The sequence below is a fragment of the Plectropomus leopardus genome, chromosome 5, assembly GCF_026936395.1.
Source record: "Plectropomus leopardus strain MGB_pleo_1.0 chromosome 5, ASM2693639v1, whole genome shotgun sequence".
In the NCBI taxonomy this organism is placed as follows: Eukaryota; Metazoa; Chordata; class Actinopteri; order Perciformes; family Serranidae; genus Plectropomus; species Plectropomus leopardus.
In genome coordinates this window covers 22,625,733-22,647,187 of record NC_142180.1, presented here as the reverse complement: position 1 = coordinate 22,647,187, position 21,455 = coordinate 22,625,733, and the positions used below count along the sequence as shown (strand labels likewise).

At 40.9% G+C, this 21,455-nt stretch overlaps 1 protein-coding gene across 10 annotated transcripts in view; it reads left to right on the top strand.

Moving 5' to 3' along the window:
* The window catches only part of myo9bl (myosin IXb-like), a 67,207-nt gene that overhangs the window by 25,453 nt on the left and 20,299 nt on the right, over nt 1-21,455 (top strand). For all 10 annotated transcript variants that reach the window (XR_015776622.1, XM_088077751.1, XM_088077755.1 and 7 more), the window contains exons 4-12: nt 226-732; nt 11,646-11,740; nt 15,852-15,914; nt 18,125-18,224; nt 19,573-19,673; nt 20,099-20,228; nt 20,328-20,417; nt 20,999-21,115; nt 21,295-21,429. Coding sequence is in view for 9 of the 10 variants with exons in the window: in XM_088077751.1 (XP_087933877.1) it covers nt 226-732; nt 11,646-11,740; nt 15,852-15,914; nt 18,125-18,224; nt 19,573-19,673; nt 20,099-20,228; nt 20,328-20,417; nt 20,999-21,115; nt 21,295-21,429 (1,338 nt within the window). In the remaining variant the exon portion in view is untranslated. The remainder of the gene's footprint in view (nt 1-225; nt 733-11,645; nt 11,741-15,851; nt 15,915-18,124; nt 18,225-19,572; nt 19,674-20,098; nt 20,229-20,327; nt 20,418-20,998; nt 21,116-21,294; nt 21,430-21,455) is intronic.

Below are 21,455 nucleotides of genomic sequence, written 5' to 3'. Positions count from 1 at the left end.
TGGATAAACAAAAAGGCAGTTAAATTAGCCACATGCAAAATGTTTCCCAATATCATTTCATCCGCTTTAAGTTCAATGCCATATGGGACTGTTCTTAAATATTTTGACTGCTTTTAAGAAATTTATACAACCCAGAATATTTCAGAATATCTCAGAAAGATCAGATAGTGCTTCAGTTTCAGCAATAAACATTTAAGTGTTTATCTTTTCCTTTCTCTTATCCAGGAGAGGAACCATGATGGCACTATCCATTATGTCCACCTTCCACCTGTGACCAAGGAGCAGGAGGCCCAGCTAGCCGCCAGGGGCTTCCTACCTCCTCCACAGGATGACTTTGCAGACCTCTGCAACCTCCCCGTCCTCAATGAGGACAGCATATTAAACAACCTGCGCACACGCTTTTACAAGAAAAAGATCTACACCTATGCAGGCAGCATTCTCATCGCCATCAACCCCTTCAAGTTCCTGCCCATCTACAACCCTAAGTACGTCAAGATGTACGAGAACCACCAGCTGGGCAAACTGGAGCCTCATATTTTTGCCATCGCAGATGTGGCCTACTACGCTATGCTCAGGAAGAGGGTGAACCAGTGCATTGTCATCTCTGGGGAAAGTGGCTCAGGCAAGACCCAGAGTACCAACTTCCTGATCCACTGTCTGACTGCGCTCAGCCAGAAGGGATATGCCAGCGGGGTGGAGAGGACCATACTGGGAGCTGGACCAGTTCTGGAGGTAAGATGTTAACGATATTTTGGCCAGCGTCTAACTTCACTTCTTATAACTTTTGGCTGACAAGCAGTTCACGTTGAGTTTCTTTCTACTATAAAATTGAGTAACTGGTAAACTAGTGTAACCTGCTCTCGCTCTTAAACAAAGCTTAGTGACAGGCTTTGGTTGGGAACATAGGTTAATGCTTCCGAAGAGCCAGTATCTGTTTTGTATAGGGACACAAGGAAATAATGAAATATACTGTAGATTATATTATTAAATTGTTATTGGTAGATCCTCATTAGCTTCAGAGCCTCTCATCTGTCTGTCACATCAATCACATGGAAATTATCTCATATTGCATATGATGTGTGAAAGCAAATCACCCTTCTAATTGCTGCACTGTCTTCAGTCAGGTGTGAAATACAGTGCTATTTCGATTAAGTCATACCCTAGAGTGACATTGCCTCTTTAAAAGTGACTCATCATGTTGTTAGGAAATACACACATACACACACACACACACACACACACAGTTCATAAGCAGAGGGTGCAAAATGCACTGAGTTATATTTTTACATTATATTATATTATGGGACAGTAATTGTCCCCAGCTCAGTGGTTAAGAATGATAAAACATCCCATGAAAGTATCAGATCCCATGCAGTGCTCAGCAAATGTATTTTCAGGCTGCAACTCCATTGCACTTCCATGCGTGGGCTGACCTAATGGGGCATATGGTAGTCTGTGTGCAGTGTAAAAGACTTTAACATAAAGACTATGGTCTACTCAAAAAGAAGAAATGAAAAAGAGGATGGGAAGTTGCTTTATTCACTCGTCATGTGGCCCCTTGCCTTTGCAAATGCTGTGGGAATCTTGTCGAGATAGTGCTGTTTGTTTGTTTTCTATCTCTGCCTACGTTTGAGCAAACACTGATCTTTCTGATTATGTTTGAAATGCAAGTGCTGACCTTGCCCCCTTTGGGTAACTGATTGTGTAACAGTATGTTTTTGACAATTAGAATATATAAACAATATGGAATTAATTTGGAGTAGTTGTTGACCAGAAGCTGGTATTTTTTGTGTTTCAGTTTTTGATTCGGTCAGGTGACTTGCTTTCTGCTCTCTGAGAAATTAAATGCTTGTCCTGACTTGCTCTCTACAACCGCTGAGAGGACAGAGTTAACCAAAAGTACAGCCAGACTCACACAGAAAGCTTTATGTACTGTTCCATAAACTAGTGGGAGAATATCTATCAATAAATCATAAAAACTTGTGTTCTCATGATACTGTTTTCTAATCACTGCAGTGTTAATATTTGCATAAGGGCAGCTGGTGGATAATTATGGTGCACAGTTTTCAGGCCTGACTCTGGACAGACTGACCAACAATCAGCTGAGTCATATGGACTCTGAACAGACAGAGTGTCTCCCTCGCTCAGTTGTGTGATCAACTCTGGTGAGCAACTGTCTCAATGATATACAGGAAAAGGCAACGATAACCAGATGAAGCACACCGCCACATCTTTCCTTTCTCATGCATTTGCATTGAAAATGCATATTAGCTAACCAAATCAAAACATAAAGTCATTTTCACTTACTGTGTCCTGTCAGCAGTTTTGAGTTGAACGTGTGTATTTATGTATGTGTGAATAACTTTGCATGCCAACAGGCAAAAAGCTGAGGGTATCTTTATGCTGCAGACAGTTAAATATCCAGGGCTCATTGCAAAATACAGCCCTGTGTTTGGTGACAAAAGAAGCACCCTCAAATCCGTGTAGACAAGTAGACATCTGTTAGCTTTTACATTGTTGATCAAAAAACAGTGGAATCGTGAAAGGTAAGTTGTTACACAGTATTGTTTTTGCTTGAGTTTAAACCTTTTGCTACGTGGCAAAGCACAGAGTTGACTTCATTTTGTTTATTTTTCATCCCTGTAATGAAAAACGGGGTCTCCTCCACTTTCACATATGGAAGAATTTACCTCTGGTCAGACCTCAAGCAGGGTTATTATTGTGAAGTCATTTTCAGCGTCCACATCACTCCTACTCTCATGCTCATTTACAAGGTATTGTGAAGGTTGTCTCACATTGTACTGCGCACTGTAGACCTCCATCACAGCAAGTTTTACTCCACTTGTGATGTATATTTTCAAAACTGAACTATTCAACTACCCTCAAGTTATGGCTCTGCTGAATTAGCCATAATGTTGTGTGTTTGTGTGGTGTACTGGGTGGTATGAAAGTGTGTGACCCTAGTTTAGGTCATGTTGTGCTTGAGAGTGCTTCCTGTTAGCGATGTAATCTGGATGTATGTTTGTGATTTGAGATATATGGAAAGACGAGAGTTGAAAAAAAAATCAAATAAGATTCTGCCTGAGGCTGCAGAATAAAATTTAGCATGGGAAGCCCCCCTATCTCTGCACAATCACATGAATACCATGTAGAAGAAAAGCAGAAATCCCAACACAGAGTTCCAGTTTAATAGCCCTTCGTGGTGTGGGGAACTAATTACTCTCAGTCCTGGTCTGGAAGTAAATCTCCTCTACAGATTTTTCTGTTTTATTTCGCAGTAATATGGCTAAAAATAGACCTTTAGCCAGAAAAGCTGTACGTGGAATGTGGTTTACTCAAAGTACAAAACTGTGCTGCAAAGTGAAAAACCCCTAATCTGTGAAACTAAGTCGACTGGAACACAATACTATGGAGCAGAACAAAATTAAACAGAACTGGCCACAAGCTGTTAATGGCAAGAATAAAGGGTGGGCAGCCACAGTAACATGCAGGCACAGTGTATCCATCCATCATCTGTCACTGTCGTCTGCACACCCTCTGACTCAGTACTGGAGCCTTCACTCACAGAGCTGCTGCTGCTCTCAGATGCATTTGAATAAGTGCAGCGTTGGTCCCTTGATGTGTGTCAGTCTGTCAGACACTTTGGTTCTGGACGGCTGATTGAGAAAAGGGGAGCAGAGGGAGGTGGACAGATTTTCCCCTCCATCAGCAGAGTTCTGGTCCCTCTGGCAGACACGCTGCCACTCTGCCGTTTACTCCCAGAATGCACAGAGTGTGTTAACCCGGTCCAGGGCTGTGGTTGTAGGGGCAGACAGGCAGACGGGTTCGGTCCTTGCTGGCTTGGTTGATGGGGGAAGTAGAGGTTAAATTCCATCTGCGACCAGTCGGTCAACTATCTTGGCTGCTGAACAGCTGTACATTTCCCCCCTTGGCACTATTTTTTGCATCTAAAGTTGCATTTTACTCCAAATAGTTAAAGCATAAGTGGAGGCAGATGCAGATTTTCCACACTATTACGTGTTGAGAGAGTTGGTTAATGTGAAAAAATTCTGTTTTGACAACACGCTAGCTTTAGCAGCGCATTGGTAAGATGGCTGACATGAAACAAAAGTCACTTTACAGAGGAGGCAATCGCTTGTCTGAAATGTTGCTCCCTGCAGTTTCTCTCTAACAAATAGTCTATCTCTTGTGGTTCCTTCCTGACAAGTTCCAGTCAAGGCCTTAAATATGGAGTGGAGATTGCTATTAATAGACAAGTGTACCAACATGAAGGAATTTTTACTTTGACAGAAGGGTTTATTTGGTTCTTTTTTTGCTCTGGGGGCTTATCATGTTACAGAGGTGGAAAATGTGTCTGTGCATTCTGTGTGTGTGTATCCTGAAGCTATAGGGGAGGTCTTCAGGCCCAAGTCACACATTTTGAGGAGATGAGATCATCGTTTATGGTGCTGGACAACTGTGTGCTGTGTTGCTGGCAGATTGAATGGCCCCGACCTGAAACCATGTGGGAGATCTGCTGTCCTACTTAATTTCATTGTGCCATTTCTTTCTGTTCTATACACTGTTCTATTCTATAAATTTCCCTCCTTTGTCTGGAAAATAATGCAGGTAAAAGAACGATTGTCCTTAATACTTTCTGCACTTTGCACAAATAAGGCTTCTGCCTACACAACAACCCACCAGCTCTGAATGAGTACGTCACTCGTGAACTGGTCCAACTGGTTGATCCTCGGTTACGTAGTTCTTTTGGTGTCTGTGTTTTCTTTTGCTGGCTTTGAAGCCTTTTTATTCTTAAGGTCAACAGGGCCCTCCTCTGTTGCATAGAGTTGGCTGACACATTGCAGGCAATATATTGGAGTTATGTGTTTAATTACAGGGATATAAAAGTCAAGCTTTTCTCATCCTAGTGTCAGAAGACAGTTAAATTAAACTTTCCTTGATATGTTTGTGAAAAATAGGTTTTTAAAATGACTAGATATAAAAATTCACATGGAGCCCCATCAGTGCCCTTAAAAATTAAATTTGGCAAGTTGATTACATAGCAACTGCTGAAGTTTAATGGGGTTGCAGGCATGAAAAGTTTGATTAATGCCTCTTTAGTCTTTGCAGTATAATCAGAAAGTAGTTAGTAGTCAAAGTGTTGGGATAAAAGCTTGATTCAAACTTTCAGGGTCCTCCAAATATGAAAAAATGAATATGCTACAATCATTTCTAAGGTGAAGAAAAGCTGTTTTCATCTGAGGTCGCCAGCAGGGTTTCATGCTCAAACATAAAACTCTTTTCATCAAAAGTACAGTGTAAGACACAACTTTTTTAGTCTCCTATCCATTCAGTGATGTAATTAAATTGGTTGCTGAGGAGAACATCCTCACATATAAAGCCTTTCAGGGTAGCCTGACCTCCGAGTTGCGTCCTAGTCCCCAGCCTCCTCCATGTCACTCTGTCTCACAGCTTCAGACAGGAAGTTCCTATCATCCGGAACCCTTTTTAACAGGAAGCAGCTACGACAGGGGAAGTAGCAGCAGTAGTTCTCTGTGCTGTTAGCTCAGGGCCTTGAGGGGCGTGGATACACCAAAGTATTGTATTGTTGTTCAGGAAGTGCAGAGCTGGCCATTCTGTCTGCTGAGCCATTGTTTATCTCTTAGTTACGGGTTGCACCTCTCTATTCCTCAGCTATATTTGGTCAGGCTGGGTGGCATTGTGTATGAGTCTGGAAAAAGCTGGCATTACTGAGTTTAAGTCACTGCGTCATGCACACGTGTCATTCCTTTTTCATAATCATGTTGAAGAGTGGAATATGATGTTCCCTTTACAGGCTAAGCACAGCGTACATGTAGCAGCATGTTGCAGGCCACTTCAGGGCCTATTCATGGTGCTCTGACCACACCACAAGCGAAGGTTTGATGTGGTGCACAGCTAGACATGGGTGGAGCTGCCTGAAATGACTCCAATCTGGTAAAACACAGAACCACAAGAGGAGCAAAACTCGTGCTAGAAACCATTACTCAAACTATTCCACACTTTTTACCTCTGACATCTTCATTACTTGACCCTTTGTTACATATGCATCAAGGGGTAAACTTAATTATTTAGACATTAGACAGCAAACTCTTGAAGATGTAAACTTCTGCCGTAACAGTCGAGAAAGTCATATTCACATTTCTGCCCTATGGTTTGTGTCGGAAAGTCTTGGTTGCAGAGTTGCAGAGTTAAATACAGAATGCTGAGGTCACAATCTGGGCTAATTGTACTGTAACATTGCAAATGCCAGTATTTTGGACATATTTCAAATACAAATATATAAAAACAACTTATTCCAGCAAAGATTCTTCATCTAAAACTATGCATACTGTTGAAATAAGAATAATTTTACACACAAAAGAATTGTGTAAGTATAGCATAGAATACACAGAGTTATGGGTAATGCTACAGAAAATATATTTCACTGACAATATTTAGCGTGGTTCATGTTGCCATTACGTATTGCAGCCTTATGTTCTGTAGTGGAGTCAGTTATCAGTTGTGACACCACGCATGATGTATACTCAATTTTGAGATGCCTGTGTGGTTTGTAATGTTCTCAGTAAACATGCTTGAAAGATGAGGATTGCTGAGATTTTTGCACTAGATTAATAAATAGTGAAGAAAAAGCTGTTTGCTGTTTTACTGGGCTCACTTGTGATTTATATTTTACAGAACGACTCCATCGAAACCTTGTTGGTTTGTTCTGTTTGCATTAATTGTTGTTGATTCAGCTAGTATTAGTCCTGTGTGTGTGGATTGGCATTTTTAGATTTTGTCCCCAGTATATAGACATGTATGCAGTTTACTTCAGAGTTAGTCCTTCTCCATGAGGTTTTATCATATTCTGCTATAGTGCCAGTGTGTAGGATTTAGCGGCATATAGCAGTGAGGATGCAGAACTAGAATTTCTCCTATGTGCTAAGTGTGTAGAACTATTGTGACGGACACGAAAACGCGATTGGCTGTATATAGACCCGGTGACTGGTTTGTCCATTCTGGGCTACTGTAGAACCAACATGGCAGACTTTGTGGAAGAGGGCACACTCCATATATAGATATAAACTGCTCATTCTAAAGTAAAGAAAACACAAAGAATCTTTTTTCTTTCTGGTGATTATAAAGTAATGAAAACATAGTTATGAATATCATAAACAATTTCTGTCCATAGATGCCCCTAAAATCCTACACACTAGACCTTTAATCCCCTGCACAGTTAAGCAAAGCATAGCATTTACCCCAAAGTTAATGCATGCAAGTGTCTGATCTGTTTTCCAGCCTTTGCTAATAATAACGATCATGTATTACACTCAACCATTGCATACTGAAGCAATTACAGTCTTTTTTTCTCCCAACCACCACCACTACCACCACTTTATTTCCACTATGCTGTCATCCAACACAAGTTACTTTGTTTTCCACTGTAGTTGATTCACTGCTGTGTAGCTGTCATGTGATAACTGACCTAACGCTTTTCATATAAGCTTTTTTTGTCAAAATTAAAGCCTCTGTCATCCAAGGCTGTTGCCTATATGTAAATCTGTAATCGATTTAGTGCTGCAACTTACACTTGTCATCAACGGATCTGTTCATCACAAAATAGTGATAGTCAAAAAATTGAAAATAGTGAAATTTGACAATTTCAAAGATGCCTAAAGAAACTCCATCACGCTTGTTTTGCCCAACCGACAGTCCAAAAATACATTATTTAACATGACATTTAATGTTATAACATGATGTATAAAGTAGCAAATCCAACATTTGTGTCACTAGGGCAAGAAAAATTCTGCCTTATTTTGCTTTATAATTAGGTATGTGATTATTGTTTGTTTTTCTATCTATCAATCTATTAATTGATTCATTTTTTTAATCCTTTAAGCGCTAAAATCTTCATGTGTAAATCATCTGTGTTGGGAAAGTGTCATCTATTTTATTAGTGACCTGCAAGTAATTTCCACTGAAATAGAGAGGATTGCCATGTCATTCGGTTAAAGGCAAGAAATAAAGAGTTTAGAGATATCTTAACCTTCATGCAGTGAAGTCATAAGGTGGTTCAGTAAAACCCCATTCATTGGAACATTCACTGTTATTGAATCGAAGCACCAGCCCCTCTGAGCACTTTCGATGCTGTTATTGTACGTCAAAGAATCAATTCTTTGTTAACAGTTCAGTTGAGTTAAGCTTGAGGGGTTTAAGTGTAGTTGATGGGATATAGTGTCGGCTTGAAAGCAAGGCCGAGCATAGAGGAGGAACTGTGTAGAGACGTGGTTGCATTCAATCACTGCCAACATCATGTGATTTTACCAAAGCATTTTTTCATATTCAGGACAACAACAAACAGTGATTATTTTCTCACTAAGTATCACCAGTGTTTTGCCTCAATATTGCAGCTATACCAGTGATTATATAGTTCATTACCTTGCTGCTTGGTTCTCCAGTTAACCTGTAACTGAAGAGTATGTACACTTGCACGAGTGTGTGCTGTTGCCCTCTGTGAATGTGGGAACTCTCTTTGTGACGGTTGGACTATTTAGACTCCTTTTGTGAGTGTAACCATGCTGTAGTGAGGTGTCAGTGTCAGGGCCTTGGCAGCGCCTGTGGAAACGTTTAACTGAAGCTCTTTTGAGCAGCTAGACTTTAAAGGATGCAGCAGTGCCTCAGTGTCATAGCAATCTAGTACCCAAGCACCAGCTGTAGGTTGTTACCGATTATAATTAAGTTTTTGTGTTTACCCTCAGTTTTATAGGCATATTGAATTCATGCAAAAAAAGCTCCAAACTTTAATGCTTTCAGATCACCACAGAAGATATAATAGTAATGACAAATAGCTTGGATGGAAGTATGCCAACTCTCCGAGCGTAGAAGGTTGTTTCTGAAAAGTCAACAGCAAATCTAATTTGTTATCTCTGTGAATGTTTGATCTTGTACACAACATCAGATAGTTTCCGCATGCATATTTTGTTTTGTTTGCAAGTTTATACTAGACTGAAAACATTTAATGCCATTTTAGAATATATAATTTGTCTGTGCCCCACTCGCTTGTTGAAACAAACAACTCATAAACTGCACAATTTTAGAGACACTCCCCTAGTTTGGTTTGTAAGGAGAAGTGTGTGTGTGTGTGTGTGTGTGTGTGTGTGTGTGTGTGTGTGTGTGTGTGTGTGTGTGTGTGTGTGTGTGTGTGGGTGTGTGTGTGTGTGAGGGGGGGGGGCTGAATGGGGATGTGAGACTTCATTCGGATAGGTCTCGCTCTGTTGAAGTGGAAGTGTACAGGGGAGCGGCCTTCCAAAGAAGCTGGCGCACCACAGAGAGGAATCAGTTAAGAACGAGCTGAATGTCAAATAATGATCAGTGGATCATTATTTGACACCCGCAACATGCAGATATGTACACACTGCAGATCGCTGGGCTCTTCTGCTTTCACTCTCTTCTCTAACTCTCTCTTCCCTCTTTTTTTCTTCCATAAACTCCTTGAGAGCAACCCTATTTCGTAAGAATGCAGATTAGACCTCTCCGTGGACATTGTTTGGAAAGCCGTCAGTCCGCTTCCTCATACCTGCTGAGCCTTCCAGCCAATAAGATTGTCTGCTCATGGGCAAGTTCGAATACGAATGATGCTGTGACATGTTTAGCATTCCCTCCGTGGTGCAGTGGCGCAGGCTTTTCAGAGATTTCCCAGGGTTTTGTGCTCTTGGCTGCAAGGTTTGTGGAGTGGGGGTGATCAGAGCAATCCTGGGCACAGTGGGCGGCATTGAGCAGCGACACACTTTGTGCCAAAACACACTAACCCTCAAACCTGGAACTGAGGGGATGGTATTGTACTCTGTAAACACAGGCAGCACCTGAATAAATAAATGTACGATTTTACACTATTTATTGGCATATTATACATACAACCAGACACACACACAAAGAATAATAATGGTGGTGGTGGAGTTTGTGTGTGGTATATGCAGGCACACACACACACACACACACACATTAAAAAAAATCAAAAAAGAAAGAGAGAGTGTGGGTGGGTGAGCCCAGTGAGTGGGTGGGAAGAAGTCTTGTCTGAGCACATCCATATTGGGCTGAAGATAATTCTGGTCACAGATTACAGAAAAATGAGAATCTCTGTTATCATCCATAAACAAGCAACAACTCTTGCCTCATACTTGCCTCAGGTCTCAAAACTCATTTAAAACCACACTCTCTGAAAAAATGCAGTTTGGTGCAAAATTATAGTGATACAAACTGGGTAAAAAGAGGAAAAGTTTTAGTCAAATGAGAAAAGAGTAAATGCAAAACCTGCAGGTCCACTTAAGCATCAGAAATAGGTCAACGGTTCATCCCAAGGAATCTCAGTCAGACCCTGTAGGTGTGTTTGAGTCCAATCAGCCTCAACACCACTGTATCAAATTCACCCTGCAACTACTTTTGAGGATACAATGTGGCTCCTATTTAACATGCACTGAGTCAACTTCCCCTGCGGTGGCCTTTTGTTGAGTGTGAGTGTGTGTGTGTATCTGTCTATCTGTAACCATGTGAGCATGTGCATCATGAAGAAGAAAAAAAAAGAGTGCTATTCTGTTACCGTATCAATGCAGCAAAACGGGGCCCCTCAGCAAGGCCTGGTAGCTGGGCTCTGTGTGCCCCTGGCTGGGTTAGCATTAATTTGAATCCTGGAGAGAAACTCTGCTCCCCTGTTTCTGTCTCTGACACTGCTATACACAACGGCTGTCCCAGCCTCATTTATCATCACTGACCTATGCTCTCTCTCGCTCTCTCTTTTACACACACACACACACACACACACACACACACACACACACACACACACACACACACACACACACACACACACACACACACACACACAGTGAACAAGAGAATGAGGTAAAAAGGTCTTGAAGCAGGAAGAGATGGATGGTAAGAGAGAGAGAGAGAGGAGGGCAAGAGGGGACAATGAATTGCAGATGCCTGCCCCCTCCTTAGACCCCTAACATACACAAAACACAAGCATGCCAACACGTGCGCGCGCACACACACACACACACACACACACACACACACACACACAGTCCCACCCCCTTCTGAAATCTCAGCTGCTGTTTAAAAACAAGACTTAACCCCTTGACTATCTAGTTTCTTTGTTGTCATGGTGATTTGTTATTATTGTTGTTGTTTACTTTAGTGAAGGTGCTGATACATGTGCTGACACTCCCAGATATTGTTGCACTTAATAGCATCTCCATATAAGGTTTGAAATTCAACAAAGGTCACACTAAAGTTTCAAAACATAAACAGTGAGTAAATTTTTTAAGGGGGGGGCACTAGGGTGTGCTACGACAAAAAATTTGCCCAGTCAAATTTTGCAATTAAGACTTAAAATCAAGCCTGATGTGATCTCCAAGACAAAACTCTTTGGTTTGTCTTTCTGTTTCCCTCTCACTGCTTTACATGTTGTTGTCTTTCACATATGAACCAGTTAATTCATTGATTTATTTAACTAATGGAGGAGAAACACTACCATGGTGATATTTCATTAATCTTAAGAAGTTATTGGTTGATTTTATAAAGCACCGCCTGTTTTCATACCCTGAAATTTACCCTTTATTTGTGTCTTCTGTTGTCTCTCTCAGGCCTTTGGGAACGCCAAGACAGCCCACAACAACAACTCCAGCCGCTTTGGTAAATTCATCCAGGTGAATTACCTGGAGAGTGGAGTTGTCAGAGGGTGAGTAATTAATAGCAAGTGCGTGTGTGTGTATTTTTATGTGTGTGTGTGTGTGTGTCTTTGCATCTGCATTGTTTCCTACAGAACTAGAACGTATAGCCCTTTTTATACAGAGATTGTGCCTTAGGCCAGCTTTGAGGTCCCTTCTTTACAGTGCCATTGCAATTTTATGCAGAACCAAACAGGGGCAACATGCTGCTCCAATATGTGATTGTAGACAACCTGCTGGCATCACGGAAACAAAAGAGGCGTGACGGTCATGACGTTTAACACAACAGCGTCTGCCTTTATTGTGACATATAACAGAGGTGTAGGCATCCTTTTCCAAACAATAACAGTGGCATAACAAAGCAGTTACAAGTTTACTGCCCGTTATATGGCAATTGATCTCATCCTCTGCTCGGAGAGTAAGGAACTCCTAAACTCCATTGTTTTCCAATTTGTGTTGGGATCATTCTGTGTCCCTTCTTTAAATTTGGAGGTTTTGCAGGTCTGTGAGCACAGAGCAGAGAGAACTCTTTGTTTTTTGGGTTTTTTTTCCCACAGCAGCAGTTTGTGGAGTTGTTGTTTGAGTCGCAGAGCGGATAATTGATTAGCCGATCTGATCACCTTATCATTTTGATAGATTAGCAGAGCAGCTGCTGCAGATGTGAGTGAATGCAACCCAGGGCAATCAACGATTAGTTTTACTTTCACTGCACCTGACATTGGTGCCAACTCTGCGCTCCAAGAGTGTGGTGCAATGAATAACCAAATGGTATATATATATATATTCCAATAGCGCTCCTAAATAACAGTCCAGCTCCAAAATTATAAAGTCAATATGTGGTAGCAGATGTTATCATGGCGGGCCACCTCAAATATATGAATGTGTGTAAAACCCTGAATTGACTCTGTACATTGCTTAAGTCAAGTCAAGCCATGCTGCTTTAATCTGCTGCACAACACCTTACAGGGACATGTAAATGATTGTTTTAGTGTTTCGTGTCCTCTTGCTGTAGTGTTAACAGGGTCTTCCACTTGTTTAGTCTAATCTCTTCCTCTTTGCTCTTTTTATGGCTGGTCATGTGGATCCCCCTCTGTGTAAAGTTTGTGTGTGTGTAGACTGAAACTTTCAGCTGTCAGCATGTCCTTCCTTTTTCTCAGCAGTCAGACTCTGGTTAGGAGCTGTATCAAAGTCTGGTCAACTGTGTCACTTCCTCATTTCCTCATCAGGAGAGGGGAACAGCTGCTCAATACAGTGTCTTAAAAAAAAGAAAACACGTTATGCTGTCATTGAGAATGAGTCAAAAGCTGAAGGGCTGCAGAGAATATTCAGTACAATATTTAGACTAAAGGCTAACAGGATGATATTTCTTTCAGGATGACATGCAGACGTTTCATACGAGAAATGAAATTTGATTTCAAACGTGTAAATGCCTGTGGCAACAGCTGCTCAGCCCCACATCGAGTAGGCATCCCCAACCTGATTATCCCCTAATGGCACCATTATTCTTTATTGAATTGCTTACCCTGAGAAAGGTCTGTAATCCAATCACTCGAGTTGATTTTCTCTGGCTGTTGCTTTTTTGTGCTACAAAGTGAACCCTCTTAGAGGAGGAAATGCTGAAAACTATGAATGGAGTCAACCTAAAACACCTCACGTAGTTCCTCTTCACCGTCCGTTCTTGTGTAGCTCTGTGCTTAAAGTACTGGACTCGGAGCAGCATCGCAGCTCTGCTCTGTAGCTGTAACAAAGGCTGCCTGTCTATCTCTCCATCTCCAGTGGTGGCCATTCAGGCAGTCAATAGAGGAGATTACCAAAGGAAAGGCTGCTGTTCCGCTGTTCTCTGCTTTCTGAGCGGACTGACTAAATGACAGACGGGATGTTTTTATGCTCTCACTCTCTCTGTCCGGCTTATCCTTCCTCACTGGGATCGGAGCGAGATGGAGCAGAACTATGAAAAGAAACGCACACTTCAGGGGAGGTGCAAAAAGGAGGTGGTGTGGCAATGAAATATGTCTGAGCATGACCACGTACTGCATTTATCTTTCAGTATGACTGTGTTTGGGGACATCTCTCACTCTTTGATGTATGGTGGCAGATATACTGTTTGGCCAGTATGTTGGTCAGCTCCTCGGACATTTTCTGAAAAGAAGCTTCTGTCAACATTGCTGCAGACACGTGCTGTTCTCCATTAGATCTTTTAAGGAGCTATTGCACTGACAAATTGTCTCCTGTGCTTGCCCTTTAATGCTCCCCCTGAAAATAATTTTACAAGCACACTGTAACATCTATATGTTAAGATGTAAATATGAGAGCCAATGAGACACTTTTTCTAAATGCAACATTTACGGGAATTTACTCTGGAAAGGATTCAGGTGTTCAACTGGTTCACTGAAACAAATTACCTTCACATGTAAAGAAACGATTGAAATACTGGCCACATTTACAAGGAGTTCAGATGACTAGTTTTGGGCACTGATACCTGTACGGGACACCTCTAACTGGTTCAAGAGGTCTTTATTAGACAGATTTCAGTGTGTGAGGGCAGAGGCAATTCCTGTCAGTTACCCAAGGTGAGCCCCAAGATATTTTTTCCATGATGGACGTAGCCACCGCGATGTCACCCATTAGTTTGGGAACTCCTGTTTTGGGGCCTTGAATTTAGCATCTTGTCCCTCGCCATCTTAGAGTTTTGGAGCCAGAAGTGAAGGTAGAGATAACCCCAACGCTACCTGCTAGCTTTGTTAGCAGCATGCATGATGGCTATGATTAATATTTATGTTAAAATTAACTTTTGTCAATTGAAAGCACCCTGAAATAGTGGCAGCACAGCTATACCGAGACTCTGTGCTCCAGGGGTTACACCATGTTTACTTAACCATACCAATACAACTTTTCAATTAACAGCACCCATCCATCACTCAAAGTGTGGACCCCCCTAATTCTGCATAACTTTAAGCCTTAATTACATTTAAATATTATAAAAATTAACCCCCCATTCAGTTGTCATGAATGGGAAAATTAGCTGTAGAGACCAAAACCATTTTTGTACCAGGCTATAAACTTGTTAATTTCTGCTGTAAAGTTAGACATTTAAACATGGGTGCCTTTGGGGATTGATTTCCCTCTATGATCAACATCCACTGGCCATTAGGGAAATTGCAGCGTTTGGACTTCCATATTTGCTTTGTTTTTTAGTCTTGGTGGTTGCAGCTTAGGTGCACCACAAGGCTCTGTCCTGTCAAAAACATCTGATATATCTTTTAACATATATATCTTGAACTTGCATTAAAAAATGTTTTTGAACCAATTTAAATGAAGGTTAAAATGTATTTTTGATTTTGACAATGACACCTACAACAAATCGTCCTCCCAATGTTTTCATAATAATCATAACAGTAAGGGTTTTTTTTCCTATCCTAAGAGAAAAAGAAGGCAACCAGCAGATAATCAGCACATGTATGAAAATGGTCCCAGTTAATGTGTCTATAGTAGTGGCGGCACTTTTAACAGATGGACACAGTACGTTTCTCACAGCACAGCTCTATTCTTAGTGTGTCATGAGGACTGGCGTCAGTGTTGTTTTTGCCTGGCTATAGAAAAAACAACTCTTACTTATAAAATCTGATTTAGACAACTTTATGGCCTTGGCCTGGAGTAGTGGGTAAATACCACTGCTTTTAGTGCATATCTCATGACTGCAGTGGGCTGAAAGCATATCTCTACCCCCACAGTAGCCTTCCAGACTCCTCTTTCCATCTATGATATACTATAAAATAAAAAGAAAATTAATTTTTCGAAACTGAATTAGCACCAAAGCTGTCTGCTTGTTCTCGCATGTGTGTTGCTATGTGATGTGCTACGATCCATCTAACCGATCCAACGCTTTGTTCACCCTTTGATTGTTCCAACCATCTGTCCTCACTTCCCCTCCCGCTCCTCCCCTCATTTTTTATTACCAGCCCACTTTCACATATGACCTGAAAACACACACAAGCACACACACACACGGACAGAGCTGAGTGACCTTTAGTGTTAAGTGATTCATCCTCATTGTTTTTCTTCTTCCCCTTTTTTCTTGTCAACTTCTACCCCCCCCTCCCTTTCTTCCTGTCTGTCTTACAGGGCTGTGGTGGAGAAATATCTCCTAGAGAAGTCTCGTCTGGTCTCCAGAGAGAAGAATGAGAGGTGAGGAGGGATGGGAGGGGTCTTGACCCTTGACCCCCACTGACCTTCGTGGGGCCCTCTGTACAAACATGGGAGGGCTCTTCTGGTTGAATATGAAGTTCAGCTTTAGTCTTTGACTTTAGACGTTCATCTGCATAAACACTTACACACCCACATACATGTACTTACATATGCTCACACTCTAGGCTGACATATTAGTTACCTAAATAATTTATTATATACATATGCCTAATATTAGCTATGTGTCCGTAGTGGACTGAATAATTATAGCCACTGATGTCAGAGTGGACAGTGTGGACATTTGGTAGGACCTTGAATGCAGCACTGATAGATGTGTTGTGACCTTTAGTGACTCTGGTTTTTGTGAGCAAAAAATTAACGCTACAGTTTGTGACTTTTATAAAGAATAACTTTTTGTCATATTTGCTGAAACCATCATTATATTCTAAAAGAGGTATATGAGGCAGTAGTCTGTAAAAAAATAAAAATTAAAAAAAAGAAATCATCAGGTTCCTCTTCCCACTCATTTTAATGGCATTTGTTAGGAATTACCACGGCTCATGGAAAGCAACCCGTCAACACCCAGGAGTTTCTCACACAACTGTCAATCACTGCTCATGGACTGCAGTCAAACATGTTTCGGAAACATATTTTAGTGTACTTTTTAGCTTTAAAATGAGAAAGTTAGTTCTATGCGGTGGAAGCTCCTGAGTTTTCGGCTTGACTGTTTCCAACATGGCGGCTGGGTCACAAACTTTTTCTGTTTTATTTTACTAACTAAACAGTACACTGAAATATGTTTTTAAAAACATCTGAGGCAAGAAATAGGCAATTTAGTAGCAGCATCTTGATTAATTTTTGATCAGTGATGCTGAATTTGACAGTTTAACCACAGTCCACAAGCAGTGATTGACATGATTGCCTGCTGAGTTAGACCCCTCGGCTCTGATTGGTTGTTTTGTTCATGTATTGTTGTGTGGATAAAGTGACAGTTTAAGCAAATATACAAACATTTTTATTAAATGAAGTTACCAACTACAGCTTTATCTGTTGCTATGCAAGAACAGATACAAACATGAGAAAAAAAATCACTTCCTGTCGTCACTCCACATCATCACTCACTCTTCCCTTAAGTCAGACAAACTTTGTTACTCACCGTGACGGCCACGCCACTGCCGAGTAGACTACAGGTCTGTTGCTACTTGTGTGACTAATAGGCAAACAAATATCTGGGCCTTGGTAATTTAGAAATACAGTCAGAGTGAAAGGGGAGTGAGCAAATCCTCCTCTGTCATTTTATTTGCAGTAATATATATTACTGATGAATGAGTCAAAAGAATAGAAAAGCTAGTTTGGTTTGCCAGTGAAACCAATAAACAACTGACTTTTCTAAGAATTGACTGTAGCTACAGCAAAGCTTAAGCTATGAAGATGTATTGATTTAACTGTTATCGACACAGGAAGACTTGCCAACTACTCAATTCGTGTTTTATACTTTCTGTTTCAGATCAGTACAGATAAAGATACAAACAAGCACTCATTGGGCTTAGTCTTTGAAACCACAACCTACCAGTGAGCAGCTTAGCTGAAGCTGTTGATGTATAAAAACAAACTGTAGCTGGTTTGAGTGGGAGGAGCTTTACACATTCATGTTTCCTGTCCAGATTTTCCCAGCTAGTGTTAGAAAAGTGTACCCACCTTCCATTGAGGAGTTGCCTCTGTAACCTTCAGGCAGCCAGCTGCCTACACAGTGTACTGTTAATCATCCGGCCTGCAGTTGCCGTTGACATTGCATGTTGCCTGTCTAGTCAGGGAGTGACTCCACTGTATGATGTAATTGTTTCTTACTGATAAGTGTGGAAACTCATTTCTCCTGTGTGCTTTTACAACAAAGCTTTGTCGCCTATCTACCTGCTCACTGATAGTACGAGTGGAAAACTGTTATCACTGAGCCTCAGACATCGTCTCCTTTCTATTAGTTTGTGTTGACTCTTAGTTAATCACCAGACTCCCCCTTATTTGTGCCCATACACGTGAAGCTCATACCCACTGATAACTGCTCACCACATCAGAAAAACAAACAAATGATAGGTACCAATAACAATAATTCATCCTTTGAAGAGCAGCTTAAAGAGTTTAAATAACTTGATGTGAGTACAGTTTGTGTTTGTGTACAGGCGTTTATAAACGATGATGTGTTGTTTTTCCAGGAACTACCACGTGTTTTACTACCTGTTGTTGGGAGCTTCAGAGGAGGAGAGGAAGGAATTTAAGTTGCTGCCGCCTGAAGAATACTTCTACCTCAAGCAGGTACAATACTGCTCTCCTGTCCCACTACATCCAGCACTTTAAAGTCTGTCTGTTGACAGCAAAAATCATGACATGATGTCATTCTACCATGATCAGTCTATTCAGCCGCAGTAAATAACCTTCTAAGGTTGTTGAATGAACTATAACCTGTTGCTGTGTGTGATTTGACCTTTAAGGTAATTCACTGTTAGCGGACTCTGTATTCATGAAGACTGTCAAGCCTCTGAATAAGCTGCTGAATACACTCCCGGCTTACTGCGCACATGTGCACTGCATGTTAATGAGGCAGTCTTTGTTCTCTCCCTCATTTTTATTCCCCTTTTTTCTCGCCCTCCTTTTCATTCTCCTCTTTTTTTTCCACCTGTCGTCTGTCTGTTTCTTCGTTTTGCTGTCTTCTACTCATCTTTATAGTCTGAATCACGTTTGTTGACATTGACGTCTGGGTAGAAAACCCTTGCGTCATGTACATAAAATGAAACAATTGAGTAAATGCTGCCTCAAGGGGGTCGTTTTTATCCACTTAAAAATAGACCTTAAAAAAACAATATCCGTTTAAGTGTATGCTGTATTTAGAATATTTTTACCACTTTACCTTGCTGTCAGGCTGCCCATACACTTAAATTGATATCAATCTTTTTATCTGGCCTAAGTATATTTTGCTGTGGGCCCCATCCACAGCAGTACATTGCTTAGTTTCCTTGGTGGTAGATTTAATTTTATCAAGGTCACCAGCAAGCAACACAGTACATAAAATAAGCACTGCAAAAACACCATATATGTTTGACCGTGGCCGTGGAAAATCTGAAAAAGTCATGAAATTTCACAATCACATTTTCAAGACCTGGAAAAGTCATCATTAAAGTTTTGAAAAAGTCACAGAACTTTGCTGTGTGTAATGAAATTGTTAGAGTAGACTTCCTTGGATATTCTTTAACGTGTTTTGAAATAAATGTTTATTTTCTTAAACTGTCTATGTAACGTAACTTTAATATGCGTCATTGTGTGATGTCAATTTACCATCAGGTATATTTGTGAATTTCTCTCTGTGTTTTCACTCTCCCACAATGTATGCCAGCGAGCTGAAATTACAATAAGGGGCAAGCAGGGCAAGAAAAAAAATAATATGGGTCCTTTAAAAGTCATGGAAAAATTTTGACATTCTTGTGAATCCTGAACTATATCTGTAAATGTTACAGTTATAGCTGAAAATGACAACAGAAAAAAACAAGTTTTCTGATTTCAAATATCTTAGCAGCTGAAATCATTTGCCAGGTTTCTACCCGGAGGTGATTGTTGTTGTGCTAATCACAGTAATATGCCCTTACTAACTGTCAGTCTTGTTTTCTAGCAAAACTTTAAGATAGAGGATGAGGAAGACCTGCGTCATGACTTCGAAAGGCTGCAGCAGGCGATGGAGATGGTTGGCTTCCTTCCCGCCACCAAGAAACAGTAAGTGAATTAGTGACCATGTTCAGTGTTTGTATTGTGTGTCATGCAGTAAAAAGAAACATCATGCTCTTCCAAAAATGATGAAGGGATTGTGTTGGAAATCCACCCTGAAGCATTTTTCACTCAGTCGTGGAAACAAAGGCCATTTAAGTCCGAGCATTGAGTCACATTACCAAAAATATACATTACAACAAAGAGACTTTTTAGAGCACCAACAATAGCTGCCTACAATTGGCTGTGCAGAAGTTTATTAAAAACAGTGTGTGGATGCGGCACCATACAATGCTCCTCTTCAGTTTAGTTATTGAACATAAACAGATGATAAGACTGATGATCAGCATGTGTAGCACTGTTCCTGTATTGGTCATATGACTTCATTGTCACCATGGCTTTCATCTTACGTCATTTTTATGACTGTGTTGCAGGATCTTTTCTGTGCTTTCGGCCATCTTGTATCTGGGCAACGTGACCTACAGGAGGAAATCGACGGGACGAGATGAGGGGTTGGATGTGGGACCACCAGAGGTCCTGGCTACGCTCTCTGACTTGCTGAAGGTAACATTTTCTCTCTCACATTTTTTCTCTGTCATACTTCATTGTTTTGGGTGAGTTGTCTGCAACTGTCAACATTAACCTGTGTGTGTTCCCACTCAGGTTAAAGAGGAGCTGCTGGTTGAGGCGCTGACGAAGAGGAAAACGGTGACAGTCAACGACAAGCTGATCCTCCCCTACAGCCACTCTGAGGTAGGCACCAGCTATAAAGACATCTCTGCAACCTGTCATTACTTTAAATGTCCAACTGTACACTGAGTGGAGGCCTTCCTCCCTTATTATTCCTTATGCCTTTCTGTTTCTTTATCGACACCACGCCTGCAGTCATTGTGTAGTGTTTGACCTTTATGGTCTCCTTTTTTTCTGTTTTCTCTCCTTTTTTTCTGTTAAAGCCTTTATTTTGCCTCAGTCAGACTTTTGTTGTGATATTATCTGTTTCTAAAGCACATTATGAAATACAAAGGAGGAAAGTAACAAAGTACATTTACTCAAGTACAGTTTTGAGATACATGTACTTTACTTGAGTATTTTCATTTTCTGCTCATCTATACCTCTAGTTCTCTGCATTCCAGAGGGAAATGCCTGTTTTTATTAATTTAAATTTGCTTGAAATTACAATTACTTTTGCTTTTCCACTGTAGTGCAGCTACTGTTACTAAAGTACAGATCTGAGTACTTCTTCAAGGGCTGTTGAAATAGCACCTTGGCTTCTGTTCTGTAACATTTATTTGAGTTTGCGTCACAATAAGCGTCATCTGTCTTTGTCCCATCAGGCCATCACAGCCAGAGACTCAATGGCCAAATCTCTGTACAGCGCCTTGTTTGACTGGATCGTTCTGCGCATCAATCACGCACTGCTGAACAAGAAAGATATGGAGGAATCTGTCCCAGTAAGACACACGCACAGAGACAAATACAAACACACAGAGCCACACACAAGACTTAATTTTGATGTGAAGATAACCATATGTCATTAAATATTTTTGATAATTTTATTTTTTGGTATGATGATTTGTATACATACCTCTGCCTGCTCCTCACTTGTGTTGTGTTGATGTTTCTGTGACAGTGTTTGTCCATCGGTGTCCTGGACATTTTTGGCTTTGAGGACTTTGAGACCAACAGCTTTGAGCAGTTCTGCATCAACTATGCAAACGAGCAGCTGCAGTATTATTTCAACCATCACATCTTCAACCTGGAGCAGGTGAGCGGTCTCGTTTCATTTGCCTC